Raw genomic sequence first — 17224 nt, forward strand, 5'->3', positions numbered from 1 at the left:
CAGCTCTAACCACTGTGCCACCTGCTGTTCTTGTTAAGGGAGGTGCTTTCATATATAAAAATAAAAAAATAAATAAATTTAAAAAAGTACGTCCTTTAACAGGCAGTGTTTTGACAATGGCAAGGGGCTGACAGGAGACAAATGCGTGGTGAGTTTCTGACAACCCGCCTGAGGGTGTCCAGCTTTCGGTCTGGGTGAAGTGAAGTCCACCACCAAGGGCAGGAGCGGTGCAGACACAGACACACACACACACCAGTTACTCCAGCCCTCAGACTGTGGGGAACGCCCAGACAGCAGCACCGGTTTACCAAAAGACCGAAGTAAAATTTTGGTCTTCATTTCTAGGAAGTCCCCCGAGCCCTGTCCCTCCCCACATGACGATATAAACATGTCACCAGGAGCTGACGACTACCCACCTGAACCAGCAGGATGAGCAGCCATAGGCCTGGATGCTGAGTGCACAAACCGCGCCTCTGCCTGACAGACGTACCTCTTTTGTTCTAGACAAGTCCATCCGGGTCTCATGTCACCACAGCAAGTTGTCCAGGAAGGGTAGGCAGCCACTGGTAGTTGGACCCCCGAGGTTTATTTTCATCTCCTTCTTTGCAGCTGGAAGCTTTTTTTGTTTTCTTCTCCTCAGCTGCCTTACCCTAATAGTTATAGTTACTGCTACAGTGTATTGTATTGCTCCCGACAGCTTTGTTCAGCACTCAGACACCTTGGTGAGAAGACCTTTCTATAAAAATGCAATGAACTGAACAAAATATCTTAACACAATGTCCTTTATAAGGAGCATTAGGACTCATCGCTGCAACATGTAGTTCAGTTGGGGAGACAATGAGAAATGTCCTCTAGAGTGGTCAGGAAATTGTGGCAAGGTGTCAGGAGAATATATATTATCTGATAATGTATTTGTAAGACTGGTATTTTTCCAGAAATGTTTAAAGTGACACACGGTCTATTTTTACATAACCTTACAGATCCTTCAAAACAGTGCTAATATTAACATATAAATTACAGACACCCCTCTACTTATGTAAATTTGACTTAAAATTCGCGGCCTACACGTTATTTACGGATAGCACTTACGCAAAACATCTGACATACGTTAAGCGCAAGGCGGCATAGCCAGACAAGGCAGGAAGCTGCATCTTCCAAGTTCCCGTGCGTTTTGAGCCGCGAACTCATCTCATCAAGTTAGTGTAGTGCTTTCTTCACCCCCCCTTTTTTTTTTTTTTTTTTTTAAAACCCATTTCATTACTCACAATGCCTGTGGTAAAGGTGCACTTCAAGGAAAACGAGGACCGTCTCACAAGGGAACAGCAATCGATTTGGAGATGAAATTGAAAATAAGTATGAAGGTGGACAAAGATTATGCTCTATAGCACAGGAAGCAGATTTAGCCATATCAATAATAAATACAATAGTGAAGGATGTTGCACCTAAAAAGGAGCACATGAAAGGAACAGCTAGCATGAAAACAATGCAGAAACATCAAGGTGCAAATAACAGATGGAAAAATGTTGAATGGTGGGGGAGGAGGGGAAATGTGACATACGTAACGACTTACGTAAGGGGTTGAAGAACGGTCTATTTGTGCAAGTCAAAGGGTGTCTGTACAGTATGTGGCAGTATTTTTCTAAATTTCACTTTCTCTTTCACAGACACACACACAAGAGCAAGTGGCTCTAGCAAGAACAATCACTGCTACATGTCTCAATAACAGCCCTTCAACACCGTTAGAGAACTGAGCCCACTATTCAAATAATACGAATGACAGTTTTGTGCTCCTTGCAGAAAGTTTCCAAAAATCTTTTCATTATTTTTATTTTTGATAAGTCTTGATCACATCAAACTATAATGAGCATTGCATCAGCATTACATCAATATGCATTGATTTTTCAGTAACCCATATAAACATGGCCTCATTTGTAACAAAACAAAAGAAAAAAGAAACCAAAACATAAGTGGTGTCAGCAAGACCTCTTCCTCTGTCCCTTCATGCTATAACTAGATTGCTGTGCGCTGCAAATTGAACTGTTTGGAATTAGAATGTGTTCTCAGAATTTATGGAGTTGATGGTGTTTGTACATACCCATACTCTTTCACACAAAAAAAAAAAAAAAAAAAAAAAAGTAGAACCTACAGGGGCAGTGAAGTGGTTTATAGGTAACAAGAAATGCCACAGGACTCAATTATGGTATATTACTAGCAGATGTTTTAAACAAGACATTCAGCGCGTAGATTCTTGTGGTCTACACCAGCAGACAAACGAGTGAACATGAGCATCACTGTGGCATGAGCAGAGGTGCGGCTGCTTCAAGAGCACCGATCAGGCGGAAGGCATGACACACTACCGAAACGTTCCCAAAAATCTTTCCCCTTTAACAGTTTCCATGCAGACAAGGGACGCAAATGAATTTATCGACAAACCACACAGCCGAAAACGGCACTAAATCAACGGGAAGTAAAAACCCAAAACGTGAGATCGCTAAACAAGTATCATGTTTATTTAGCTAGTGAATCACCTAGAGGAGAAAATTGTCACTTCCATGATAGTTATCTGCTTTGGGTGAGTCCCCCAGAGGCAGGATGTTCTATCGTAAATAATACGGTTACAGAGGTCTTAAGAAGTCTGGTTTAGACTGAGGTACGTTAACTTCATAGTTCAGGATGGTTCGATAACTGGATAGCACTGAACAAATTTCTCCAAATTAGACAAATGCACTTTTGTATAACATTATTATTACAGTAAAAACAAAATGTGTGCATTAACTGGTGTCACCCACCATGCTGCATATAATCATCTTTTGGTACACAAAACAGATGTTGAAACAAGTGAAACGGCAGTCTACCACAAATCGCATGATTATTCCTGCTTCAGTTTGACCAGGCCAGACGCATATCCTGTCTTCTAATTATAGGACTTCCATTTGAGAATCTGGCAGCTTAACACAGATTCAAGTTTGAACTTATTAATTTATATATATTTATCATTTTATATATAAATTAATTCATCTCAGCTGAAAATTCCAAAATTTGGAGGAATTCAAAAAAAAGCTACAAACAAGTCTTGTGTGAAATCTTTACAACCAACTATACTGGTTAGTCAGTTAATAACAAAAAAAAGTCCAGAGAAAGTTAAGGGGTATTGGTAGAAGCTTTGAGAAGGACTGAAAGTGCTTAAAGATACAGTTCTGTGTTCATTTTCACTTTTCTTTGTGAGACAGGAGTACGCGGGCAGATGCACCCAAAAAAGAAAGAAAAAAAAAAAAATACAGAAGACTTCATTGTCGTGTTAAGGGTTCTGAGATGTCATATACGGCAGAAAACATTCTCGGAACCTCTTCTTCGTCCAAGTTACGCAATTGTTTAAGGGTCTACATAATTAGTGTTGCAGTTCTAGCAGGGACATCTCCATAAGGTTACTGTTTGTTTCTATTCCGCTCCTGCAAAGTAAGAGAAACACATGGTCAGGTCAATCGCTACAACTCAAACAAAAGACTTACTTTCAGCTCAATTTATTTTTATATAGCCTCAATATGTAACAGAAAACTACACCTTTGTAACAAGGGCCATGCAACAAGTAGCACTAGTAATGATGAAACAGTTAATAACAACTGTGGTGGAAAACTGCCCCAAGGTGGCATAGGGGAGAAAAAAATTTAAGGTCGTGAAAAGCTGTAAAACACACATCTCTGCAGGTCCAAGGTCAACTGGTTATCCACTACTCCTTGGCATGCTAGATGTTACACAACTGGGGAAAATGTTAGCATTTTGTAAACAGTTTCTGGAATAAGTTTTTTTTTTTTTTTTTTTAACAAAATTTGTATCAGCTTCAAGATCCCTTGAAGAATCATCTTTGCATTAGAAGTGGAAAGTGTGACAGTCCACAGCCAGAGAGAACAAACGTTTTATCATCAACAGCAGTAAGTGCTGCTCTATGTGGGGTGTGAATGAACGGCAAACAGTAGAGCTGCTGTATAATATTAAACCAAATCAAGTGTAATGTCCGTGTGTAATATCCAGCTACGAATGTGCCCTTCTATCAACAGGCTTCACAGAGGAGGCCAGGGTGTGTATCAGGGTATTCTGAGAAACGGTCTGAGAGGCCCGTGAGCCCCGGGCAGCTGCCTCCCCATGCACTTGTGAGCAAACAGGAGGACGCAAACTCTGGGACACAGTAAATCATCCCTGTTGCTGTCCTATTTTAAAAAACACCACATGATTCAACACTCAAGCGCAGTGAATGTGCCAGTGGCCTAAGGGTCAAGGGTATCTGGGCAACTGCAGAAATCTAGTCTTGAGTCTCCTCCAGGAAAAGATACATCCAATTCCACATGCTTGTACAGATCTTACCCCAATATAACATTAAAAACCCTCAGATCACTAATACATCCAAGCACAGGGCAACAGCACAAGGTTTAAAAGGGGTTTTATATGGCTGTATGTGTGTGTCAAAATTTAAGTCCATATACAGTACTGAGCTATCTTCTGAGATCCATTTCACCAAAGGTGCCAACTCATTTGGTTAAAATAAAAAATAAAAAGTACCTGCTACACAGCAGCAACTATGTGGACATTTTTATCCACCTCAACAGGTTCAACACAGAAATCAATGAAGTTAGAAGAATTAGACATTTTCAAAACACCAGCAACTTCAAAATTCATTCAGTCATACCCCTGAAGACTTGCATGATTTGTTGTCTCCTAATATTACTGATTTCTTTTAGATTGAAAATATGACTTTCAGGTGTATGAGCTGCTAACTGGAAAATGTCCCAAAATGGAAAAGACATCTACAAACATAACTTCTGTACAAAAAAAAAAAAAAAACACAACCTTAATATATTGATTGCTGAGAGACAACTAGCAAAACACACAGCTCCCAGAAAACAGCCACATAACCCTGATTTATTCTTGCAAATATCTCACATTTACACTACAATCCAATTTAACCTCTTCTTCGGAATAATGCATCATGTTAGGACAAATCAAACTGATCTCTCAAAGGGTAACGCTTGATAACATGAAAACACATCCACAAGTGTGAAAGTTCATCTCTGGCTAAGTATCTTCATGTTGAAACCCTGTTAACCATAGCCTCCTAAACATACCCAGGACTCCCAGCTCTATAAAAGTGTGCTGCCTTGTCATGTATTACTTATGCCTGATCTGTGGCTACACAGTGTATATTTCTCTTTTCTAACTATGGAATTTCTATCAAAAAAAAAAAAAAAAAAAAGAGCAGGGATGTTTGTGTGGTAATGGTTCCAGGTCAAAGAGTTCAAAATAAAGTATGCACTTTGGGAGAATGCAGATTCACAGCTCTGAAAGAAGCCTCATGAATTGCTATTTCTAGGAAATGCCCCAGAACTGGCGATCAGTCAATATCTGAATCGGACGAAAACAGCAAGGACGTCTAAGAAATCTTGCATTAAAAATGGTGGCATGTGAAAGAATCAAACTTAGTTTCACTATGAGTGCAGTTGTCTTTTAGCCAGAATACCTCAGAACATGACAACTTGTTGTGAACACCTGTCAACTCGATGCAAACCCATCTGTGCTCAATACAGTCCAATAAGTCTTGTTGACAGAGCTCAGAACTGGAGGTCAGACTTTGAGCAGTGAGACTGGTGACTCTTAGTGAGTTTCTGCCTTCCATTAATGAGGATAATTCAGTGAAAACTGCAAAGATATTAAACAGTATTGACAGTGATCAAATTAAGAGGAAGGATATTTTCCACACTAGACAGTCTATCCTTAGATTAACTTCTGCATGAAGCAAAAACCTATTTCCATTAAAGAATCCAATGACAGTTTTAAGCAGGTTCATTTCAAAGCATATTTTTGTCATCTTGGCCATATTAACAAAACAGTTCTCACCCTGGCTAAAAATACTGTATTCCTCAAGGCACAATACTAGGCCCTCTGCTCGTGTACATGTTCCCACTCAGTCACACACTAAAATCATACAGCTCCAGTTAACATTTTTATGTTAGTGATACTCAATTCTACATCCATAGTAAACCTGCCACTAAAGCAGCTGTCTCAGCACTCTCCAGGTGCATTTCTGTTATTAAATCCTGGATGGCTCTTTCCACATCTTTCTACATCAATACACCGACAAGTCCGAGGTCATGATTCTTGGCAGCCCTCACCACTTACGCAATGTGAGTGCTGGATCCATATACTTAGATGGCACACTGCTTCAATTTCAATTTCAATTTAAAAAAAAAAAACCTAGGGGGTAGCATTTGACCCTAACCCAACTTCATCCACAAGCCCAGAGCATTGTTAATACTCAACTTCTTCCACCTGCGAAACATTGTCAGACTGCATCCCATATTACCGTTTTCTGCTGCTGAAAAGCTAGTTTACAGATGTGTTTACAAATGACTACTGCAATGCAACCTTTACTGAGCTCATCATTCAGCAGCCAGAATCATTATCCAGTCCTTTGCAAATGACCACATCACATCTGTGCCCCTGAACTGGTATCTTGAAAAATTTCAGGTTGACTTCAGCACCCTTATGCTTACCTGCAAAGCCTGATACAATTTGGCACCTCCGTACTCTCCAACCTTTTATAAGCCTATTCCCCACTTTACCATATTTGTTTATCATCTTTTAAATCTCCCTCACGCTCGCCTGCATTCTATGCAACATCAGACGTCTTCCTACCACATGCTCAAATTGAGTAATTTCCTCCCCGAGAGTATCAAGAATTCTCCTGCTCTAAGCACCTTTAAATCCAGGCTTAACACCTAGTGCTGTGTTTTAAAGTTGTCTGGAGATAACATTTGTTTGATCCTTTTCCCTTTCGCTCATTTGCTTTGCTGTTTTCTTTTGTAGACACTGTTCTTATAATTACTGTCAATCTGAATTATATTTTTATCATTGTACCCAATATTTTTCAGTAAATGGTTTGAGAAGCTACTTTTAAATGTGATGTATACAAATTTGTTAAACACTTACTTTACCTGAAAATAGCTGTTAAAAACACTGTAAGCTCACTCTATAAGCATAAAAATTCAGTGTTTAGAATAATAAGAAGATAAAAATATGGTGGAATGTGACTTTTTAATCAAGTGTCTGCAGCAAAATCTCTTCTATTGGAATGCACTCATTGTATTTTTCACTTAGATGTATGTCGCTCTGGAGTAAAGGATCTGCTAAATGAATAAATTGAATGTTTCTGTGAACACAAGTGAGATTTACATACCTTCAAATATGAAAACATATACAAATGATTACATCCCTAATGTCATCTCAGCCTGACTAAAGGCAATTAAACAGTAAGAACACTTTATACACCACTCTCTGTACAGACACAATGCAGAACTACAGTACCAACACCCTTTCACTTCATTACTCTCACTACCTGAAGCAGGTGCAAACATGACTGGCATATTAACATGAGGGAAAATGCACAATCAAAACAAACAAAAAATCTTATCAGGGATCTATACCTACAAATTTCCACAGCTATTAGAGGAAACTGCATTTACACTGAAAAAAACCATTTCAGACACTTTTTACAGACCTGTCAAAGTGATAACAGAAGAAATGCAAATTAGCAGAAAGGGGGAAGTATTGACAGGCCGACAAAAGGGGGAGATGTGGAGCCAGGTAGCCGTCCACAGTTCAAGGTCGAAGACTTAAGCGCTTCTGTCAGATGTTCGAGAATGTGGCCACTTGAAGACCTCATACAGTACAACGCAGACCACCCATTTCAACTGCTGACAGAACATATAAACATGGGGGCACCTCAGCTATAAAATACTACTAAAGCCCCCGACCAAGTCTCCGAACTGTTTTGGCTATGACACAGAGGATAAGAAAATCGCTACAAAAGGCTGCTCTGCAACCTCCAATATCAAAAGATGACTACAGCAATGAAAAAAGGTTTACTATGGAGGATTTGTTTTCCTTAGACTCATCTGCATAGATATATGATTTACATATCACAGAATTTTAAGTCTTTGGTACTTTCAGAAATACATGGTGACTGAAGCCAACTTCTTACGAAAAGTGACTTTGTTCATCCTTGTTTTGCACATTATTACATATTCGTTTACCTGATACTTTTCGTCTAAGTAACAATCCTAGTCACAACAGGGTACTTACCATCATTCACCAATTTATGCAGTGTAATTTGTACATTACATTTACATATTTAGCTGGTGCTTTTCTCCAGAGCAACTTACAATGTTAAGCTACATGCAGTTATTTACCCAATTAGACATCTGGGTAAGGGTACTAGAGCAATTCAGGATAGGTAATTTAATCAGAAGTATTAGAGCAGGAGTAAGGGATACAAACACAAATCCTTTGAGCGGAAAGTGACTACTGTAACACTACACTATCTGCTGGACAAAGCTAAAATATTTCAATGATTTAATGTCTTCATTGTGTACTTCCAGTGACAAAATCGGTGTTTGGGGTAGGCACTCAGTAGTGGATTCTGTTCATAGATTTGTTCAGGGAGCGACCATCAATGATCGGCTTTAACTTGCAGAACAGTTTGGACTGGATTGACCCCATGCCGCTGGAGAGATGCCATAACTTGCAGACACACACACACACACACACACACACACACACACACACCAAATGTGTCAACTACACCCAACTCAGTTACTTTCCCCAAACCGAGGAAAGGTTGTTCTAACTTAATATTGCACATGCTCCAAATATACAGCCATGAAGGGTGATTGAAAAGATACTCAAATTTCAACACATCTGCCAGGGAAGAAAAAAAAAGGCAGATGTAGCAAACATGCAAAATATTTGAGGGAAAACTGGCCACTGTTCAAATTAAAGGAGGGAAATGACCATCAGGACAGACAAAGAACAGAGCTAAAAGGCAAAGACGTGTGTGAACTGCCTAGTCGTGCAAGTTTGCACTCTGCCATGAGCGAGGCTGAGCAAAGGAGACTGGTTTGCATCACCGTGCAGGTGCTCCGGGCTATGTTTACACTCATATCTGACAGTTTATTTTGTAATTTTTCAGCTGACGCATGGTATTCAAAGCAACCCAGATAGCAGCTTTGTAACCTGGAAAAGTACCTTTGCACGAGGGTACAAGAGAAGTGTCTTAACAGATTTTAACCTGTAACCTCTTGGTCACAAGTCCTGGCCGTTGAGCTGTTCAGACCACCAGAATCACAGATACTGGTGAAATATATGTGAATGCATAGTCAATGTTGTAATTACACATAAATGAAACATTCTTTGAAAGCCAAAAATATGACCATTCCAACAATATAGGCTCTCTGTCAGCATGTCTGAAATCTTCCTGTGAAACAAATGAGTTTAATGTACAAAGTGTGACGCATAAAGGCAAAACCAGGGAAAAAAAAAGAGCTTGAACTTGACTGCTGCATAACTGATCATCCCTCAACACTGACCAATACATTTTACTGTAGTAAGTACCTGACAATGCAAGTACATACTGAATAAAAATCTCCTGTAACTGAGAGGTAAATCAGCAGGTTGCACTGTGTGGCCATTCGGTGTGCTACCAACACTGGGAGGAGGGGGGTAGTGTGACTCAGATTTGGTTGAAAACCTTTAACTCACTGCAATCCTTGCAAGCCGTTCATCTTGATAAGCAGACAATGCAATTCAGGGTCCGATCATTGGGTAAAATGCTGGCAGTACATTTAAAAATTTTAGCATCTATATATAGTGTATCCATCCATCAATGCATCCATTATTGATAATGGCATGTACTGTGCAGGGATGCTTTAGTTAGGATTTACCCGAGACACACAGGGTATGATGTAGGGTACTCCCTGGACGGGATGGCAGGAGAATCTCATACACATACAGGCAATCACATCTCCCCATTCCACCTGAAATACATGTTTGGACTGGGGAGGGGACCAAAACACTAGGAGGAATCCCACAGAAACACATGGAGAACATGCAAACTCCATACGGATTGTGCCAGACTGAAACCCACAACCCAGGAGCTGTGAGGCAACAGTTCTACTGTGCCACCCGTGTTCATAGCTTATCCAACACAAAACAAAAACAACCTTAAGAGAGTCATGCAGTATGCCTTGAACTGAGCTAGTGCTGTTATAAAACTTTTTCAAGGAGTGTTCAATTAGATTTTACTTAGTTTGAAATCAAACCAAAAGCAAATTCCCAGCATAACTTGGGCTTTCAATCCACTTAAGGACCTACCTTTCAGCACCCAGTTTACTGGAGTTTTTCATACATCCATTTAAATTCTTCGCAGCTTACCAACAATAGGGATGGGCATAGCAGCGGAGGCACTACTGCAAGAAGGCAATTGCAAGCGAGCGATCACGATCTAAAGACCACAAGTGGGCGACGGCTGGCGCCGGACTGACAAAGAGGCCGCTAAAAGCACTGGAACGCGCAGTGGGGTGTACAATCAAGCTGGCGCAGGCGGAGAGGTGCCCTTCAGCGCAGCAGGAGATCCTTGTCCTGCCGTCAAAGAGGTGCATTGCATTAGAGAGGCGCTTACCCGACGCATGGCTTCCTCCTCTTCCTGGCGCTTCTCGTAATGTGCAAAGTCATCAAAGATTGAGGTGGTGTGCTTGAAAGTGGCGATAATTTTAAGCACTTGCTTTGCCTTTTCTAGGGGCACCTCTTGAGTGTCCCGGGAGTTGGTGACCGGCTTGTTGTCATTGTTCTCCAGGCGGATGTGCCGGAGTTGGTTGTTGGGCACGTCCTTCACGAAGACCCACTTCACCTCGAACTTGCCCTTCCACTTGTCCTGCGACCACACGCCTGCGTAGGCGTTGTAGTCCACTGGCGACTTCATCTCGGCCACACCGCAGAAGTGGCCACTCCCGTTGACGCTGAACAGCAGGTAGAGGGGACCCTTGGAGCCCAGCGAGCGGTAGGCTGCGTCCAGCCGCTTGTTACCGTGCTCCGTGCTGCACCAGATGGAGTACTTGATGGAACGGTGGATGTCGTCCTCCGAGTAGCTCTTGATGATGAACACGCGACCGTTTTTCAGGCTCCAGTCGAAGTCTTTGGGGTTGTAGTTGTTGATGGCCTTCAGCTTCTCCAGCACAGGGTGAACCTCAGCCGAGGAGGGCGGGGCACCCACAGGAACACCCGTCCCCAAGCCAAAATTCTCTGCCCCACCACCCTGGTTGAAGCTGGCACCCCTGTTACGAGGCGCCACCCACCGGTTTTGGGGGGGCACAGGTTGCTGTTGCTGGGGAGGAGGGAGGGGCTGCGGTGGACCAGGCTGGGCAGGGTGCTGCTGATGAGGGTGGGCAGGGCCTGGAGGGAGCTGTGGAGGAGGCTGGGCAGACTGCAGCTGCATTTGTTGGTGCGGCGGCTGCGGAGGCAAGGGGCTTGGCATCAGGGGCGGGGCTTGAGCCAAGAGTTGCTGCTGCACCAGAGGCTGGGGGGGAAGCATGTGCTGTGCCAAGGGTGGCTTCGCGATAGACCCCTTGTCATCCCAGGTGCCAATGTTCATGTTGTGTTTGATGGGGGGCGGGGGCACAGCAGCACCAGTTACACCCACACTCATGTTGGCCTTGGGTTTCAGCTTGGGCTGGGGCTTGGCAGGCTTCCGGGCAATGGCAGCCCATGAGGTGGGTTTGGGGGCAGAGGAGCTGACAGGAGGCATGCTGCTGGCAGCCATGCTGTTCATGCCAGCCGCACCCCCCAGTGGCGAGCCCACCGTTTTTGTTGCTGCCGCCATGTCAGAACCGAGCTTGAGGCCGGCCATGCCCTGTTCAAGGCTGCTGAGTCCCGGAACTTTGCTAAGCGTCGTGTCGCTGCCGAAGCCCGCCTGGCCGTCAGCGATGGCCCGCCCCAGGGAGCTGGGAGCATAGCCGTAGCTGCTGCTGTAGGCAGAGCTCTGCGTGGACTGGCCTTGCGAGCCGCTTGTACCCCAGGTGGAGAAGTCCGCATTGCCGGGGAAGAAGTTGAAGCCATGTTGGCTGAGAAAGGGCGGGGTGTTGCCCAGCGCCCCTGGCTGGCCAAACACACCGTCTGCGATGAAATGGTGCTCACCATTACTCATCTGTCCATAGGTGGTTAGGTATGGTATTGGGGGGTCACCCCCAGTGGACCAGGCTGCTTCACCCAATGAGTACGGGAATCCAATGGATGGAGCATAGTAACCAGGCATGTAGGGGTCCGACATTGGTGGGTAGCTGTTACTCTGCAGGGGAGGGGAAATCTGTGTGTCACTGACTCAACAACAATCCCTTTTAAATTGTCTTAATGCTGAAGAAATTAGCTCTTGCTGAAGAGCAGGAATTTGTCAACTGCATTTTAGAACTCTATTTATAGCAACAATGGAAGCCGTAGCACCAAACACTAATGTTAAATCATTAGAAATGGGATTAACAAAGGCACTGTGATGCATATTATGCTTCCTTAAATTACTGGGTCAAACTGAAGCACGATAAAAATTCCCTAGTAATGATTCTTTCAACTGAAAATTGAAACTAACAGTTTGCCATTAGGGGAAAAAGCACACCCACATGCACTACAGTGTACAATATAATTAGAAACATGCAAAAGAAACATAACAGAAGAATAAACATGTACATAGAAACATCCAATCAGCTCACCTGATTTGTCTGGCTGCTTAGATAAGGCTCAAAATCATCATCGTTTACAGCATCCTTCTGATGCATTGAACCGTTCTGAACTGAAACAAAAGCAAAGGAGAACAAGTTGGCACAGAAAATTAGAAGTAAATGAAAAGAAAAGCTAGAAATCAGTATCAAATACATTATTAAAATTCAGATAAACAGAAGCAGTAAGCCTTGCCCTCATTTAACTTTCAGGCTTTTTTTGCAGCCCTTAGGTTACTTGAAACAGGTATACTGGTAATTAAAATTCAAAACATAGTTATTTGTACATCGTAGCGTATCAGTAATAAGTAATTTAAAGACCAAAACTCTACTCTGTTTTACCATGGCATGTATTCTTAGGAGCTTTGTGTTTTGTTCATCCCTTTGTTTCAGATAACAGCTTGTGCAACATAGGGTTGCACTGATCTTGGAGACAGAGTACGAAGCAGAGTACGCCCTGTATGGACCAACCATGCAACGCATTGCAATCACACACTTCAGGCACTTTAGATTCACACATTCCCTCATTTGAACTCTGAATTACTGCACTGAGCCCACTGAACCAGCAGGCAGTGTAATGGATAAGGAGCTGAACGTGCAAACTGAAGGTCCCTGAAAAAGGAACCTGAACTAGGATCGCTTGACAATTTGCCACATAACTGGCTCTGCACAGAAATATTGCACAAGGAAATAAATAATAAAAACATCAAAGTCATTTAAAATCAGCTGTTTTTGAGAGGTGAACTTTGGATCTGTTTGCTGTCTCAATAAATATTGAAATTTCATTTAGCAGTCTAATTAAAAAACTGAAAAAGACCAGCAGTTATAAACATTAGATATTAATAGCTATTTGAACCTGTTAAAGTTCATTAAAAGACTATTCTGAATGAACAAACACATTAACAAGGATACAATATCATAGACAAAAATGCAACAGACTGCTTGCATGCCCTTGATTTAACTTGTATTTTGCCATAGCTTTTATTTTTGATAAATTCTACAGTCAAGGCCAAAGTATTGTTTATGCATCAGTTCCCGCAACCGTACAAAGTTGAATTTCAGAAGACTGTTGACAGCTATGCTGTTGCTCTGGGGTTCAGGTGACAGTTTTACTGTATACATCACAAACACTCACTAGACAACACTGTCTTCAACTTGTTTTCCAAGACACACCACATAGATCTTTCCTGAATATGTATACTTTCATTATAAATTTAGACTGCTAGCAATATTAACACACAAAAATGACAAAAAATAAGAGAATACCAGGAAGCGGAACCTGCACAAACAAGTTTAAAAACATTTCCTTTACAGTAATGATTCAACACAGATCTGACATTGTAGCTAATCTGTGACAAGAGGCCCATTTCAATCTAGAGAAGAAAATTACAGTTTATAAGAAAATTCAAGGAGACAGTGTCTAACTACTTTCATAATACTGCGACTCTTCGAAAATTTAACATCACCTCACCTATTACAATTTGTGTGTTAAAAACTACATAAAGAAGTCAGTTAAGAATTTTATATTTAATAATTGCTATGACAATGACTAATTACATGCTATCACTTATAGTCATTCTAGAAGGCTGCACAATGGGACTCCGATACTTTCAAATTTCCTGGGGTCATAATATAAAGCAATCCAATTTAAAAAAATACACTTTCCTCGCCAACAGATAACATACACATGTGTAACAACCTATAATATTTAATGACTAGTCACTGAAAATGGTACTGAGTGTAACATTTTAATTTATAATGTCATCTCATTTAAGATATGATTCCAATTTTTTGTTTTTATAGAGAGCTGCAAAGAAATACAGAAGAGCCAACCTAAACTTCAGTTACAAATCCATTGTGGTGAAGTCCTCTCAACTTGAATAAAGCGAAATAATCATCATAAGGGGCAATACTGTGCAAATACAGGGGCAGCAGATGGTCCTGTGGTTACAGGAGTCATCCTGCAGTCCTCAGAGCCGGGTTCAAATTGCTGCTCCTGCTGCAGAACCGCTTGATCCATTTGCTCACCCTGAACTCATACAGCAAAGCTTACGCAGCATTTTAAATTAGTAAATAATGGCAAATAGCTTAGTGTACAAATCTAACATGGTAATTGGCCTTGGACAGAGGTGTCAGCTATATAAATAAATGTGATATGCAGAATTATGGAGCCATGGCCCGCTGCCATGAGCCACAACTCAAGAACTGGGAGACAAGGACCAGCGATCAGAGTGCCGGGGAAGCGTCTCCATGCCGGACACAGGGTGACTCACCTTTGTTTCCTTGTCCTTTGGGTCTCTGGTGTCAGAGGACATGTGGATGGAGGGACATGGGGGAGGGGAGAGAAGAGAGAGAATCATCAGAAGTCATCGGGATGACCATGTCACATGACAACACACCAGATGCTCTAATCTAATGTTTGGGAAATACTCGTCAGCTTTATTTTTTATTTTTTTGTTTAATTACATGCTGTGCCTTTTTAAAACGAAATCATGAGCTGTTGATCAAAATTGTGGCCCCACACACAGACACAGCAGACCCATGATGATGCGAGTTCCGGGAAGCGCTCGGCCCCACCACACGCTGGACCTCCGCCGGATCAATAAGGAACACGTTCGTTTTCAATCGGCATTTCAGAGAATCTCCATGATGATATCCATGGCATGTTTAATTACGTGCGACCCAACAGTCGCTGGCACCGCGCTGGGGGGCCTGGCCGGCCGCCCCGTGGGCACTCGAATCCGGCCGCGGAGGGCACGGAGGGCCGGGTTGGTTGCCGCGCGAGGCTCGGCCTAGCACCATGATGATCATCAGCCAGGCTAAGCGGCTAGCGAGCGCGCACCACGGCACGGGCCCGCGCTCTGACCTGATCGACAGTGGTGGCAGACATCGTCCGGCTGACGAGTTCCTAACGGTCCGCGGGCTCGCTCTCCTCTCTCGGTCCTCAGTCCGTGTCCCTCGCGCTCTGCTCTCTCTCCGCTGCTTCTTCCCCTCACACTCCGACTCGGCTTATTCAGTCTCACTACGACGGGATTTTTTCTTCCTCCTTTTTTCCCCAGAAGACAAAAAAAAAAAGTATCAGTTTCCTCCTCGGACCGACACGCTTATCAACTGCACGGCTCGCCGCTCTGCCGTTTTTCTCCCTGCTGCTTGGTCGCCCTCGCGCTCTCTGGAAAAGTGTTTCCTCAAGGGGGAGGAGGGGGGGGTCTCGCTAAAACACTGTGACTCCGACCCGTTTCCACAATGGCGGACGGGCTCGCGCTGCCACTTCCGCTGCGCGACGCCGTGACCTTCCGCCCGTGACGCGGGGTGCTGCGTCGTGGCTCGTGCTCGACGTACACGTTAAAGATACAGTACGTGCTGCACTCATGGGAGTGTAAATTAACTGTATAAATTTAATGTATAAGTAAACTGTAGAAAGGAACTCTGTAAATGAATTTGATTACATCAAATTTGTAAATAAACAGCATAAACGAGGCGTTTAAATAAAAAGTATGAAGGAACTATATTCGTTTCGCGTTACTTCAGGGTCGTGGCGGTCCGGAGCCCATCCAGGAATCACAGCACCCAAGCAATGGAGGGGTGAACTACATCATTAAGATCTTAAATTAACGTATATTTATACTGTCTGAGTTAACTGTATAAATAATATGAATTATGCTGTATAAATTGCCTGTACAAATGAAATGAACACTTAACAAACAACAAAAAAAAATGATCAAGTTTAATTATTTAATCTGTTTAGGTTCATGTTGAACGGGAGATTATTATGTTTTTAATGTAGAAGTTGGAGGATTAGGCTGATATTCAAATTAGGATCAGCTACACAAATAGATACATTATAATCATACATATCTATGTAAATTATAATCTTATAAATTAAATCTTTAAATCGCACACTTCTCTTTAATTAAAAATGTCTGAAGTGAGAAAATCGCACAGAATATGCAGAAAGCTTTTTGTGTCAGAGTCTATCCATCCGCCCTCATGATGAAAATATAAGGCAGTTAAAGTAACATGTGACATAATCAAACAGCGTCAGGCAGCTGCATGTAACACAAAAATATTCTAAGTACCTTTCATTTAAAATATATGCACTGTAGGTTTTGAAAGACAGGCATTCATGTGGACAGTAAGCTTTTCTGTGCCTTGTTCACATTTTTTTTTCAATACTCGTCATCAGTATAATAAAAAGAATCAGTGCCATCACCACCCAGGAGGTAGTGGGCTCTTCAAAGTGTCTTTAGTGTGTGCTTTTAACTGCATCTAGCATGCAGCACAATGTGTATTTTTAAATTGCCTTGTGAACAGCTATAGAAAGGAGGAATAATTGAGGCAGGTAGATGTTTGTAAACAGAAGAGTATTTTTGCAACAAGCCGCATCATATACAAATTCATTTATTCATATTCAATCACTGCTGATCTAAATACTGTCATTGATATCCATCAAAACATATAGGGTAACACTGAAGGCAAAAGAAGACAAATTCCTGAAAATAAACATGACTCTTACGACGAAACTCAAATTTCACTTTCAGATTTTGACATTTACTCTTTTAAGTAATTTTTTCCTTCCTTAGGAATATGGGCAAAGTTTTCCTGTTAAAATACAACATTTAGTGGTTTCTTACTACAGA

The 17224-nt window shown here is 42.1% G+C and overlaps 1 protein-coding gene across 1 annotated transcript; it reads right to left on the bottom strand.

The window, feature by feature from the left end:
* Positions 1-1792: 1792 nt before the first annotated feature.
* Positions 1793-15847, bottom strand: ythdf3 (YTH N6-methyladenosine RNA binding protein F3). Its single transcript, XM_018744321.2, has 5 exons — positions 15454-15847; positions 14861-14885; positions 12582-12661; positions 10505-12166; positions 1793-3449 (listed from the first exon to the last, which is right to left on the bottom strand). The coding sequence occupies exons 1-5, from the start codon at positions 15475-15477 to the stop codon at positions 3426-3428; spliced, it is 1815 nt and encodes a 604-aa protein (XP_018599837.2). The 5' UTR covers positions 15478-15847; the 3' UTR covers positions 1793-3425.
* Positions 15848-17224: the final 1377 nt, after the last annotated feature.

The sequence above is a fragment of the Scleropages formosus genome, chromosome 9, assembly GCF_900964775.1.
Source record: "Scleropages formosus chromosome 9, fSclFor1.1, whole genome shotgun sequence".
NCBI lineage: Eukaryota > Metazoa > Chordata > Actinopteri > Osteoglossiformes > Osteoglossidae > Scleropages > Scleropages formosus.

What these genes read in the sequence shown, in the direction of transcription:
- ythdf3 (XM_018744321.2), bottom strand. Translation starts at nt 15,477, where the DNA reads ATGTCTGCCACCACTGTCGATCAG. An exon ending in CTGCCACCACTGTCGATCAG is followed by an intron (nt 14,886 to 15,453) that starts GTCAGAGCGCGG and finishes CTCTGACACCAG; the next exon opens with AGACCCAAAGGACAAGGAAA. An exon ending in TAAGCAGCCAGACAAATCAG is followed by an intron (nt 12,167 to 12,581) that starts GTGAGCTGATTG and finishes CCTCCCCTGCAG; the next exon opens with AGTAACAGCTACCCACCAAT.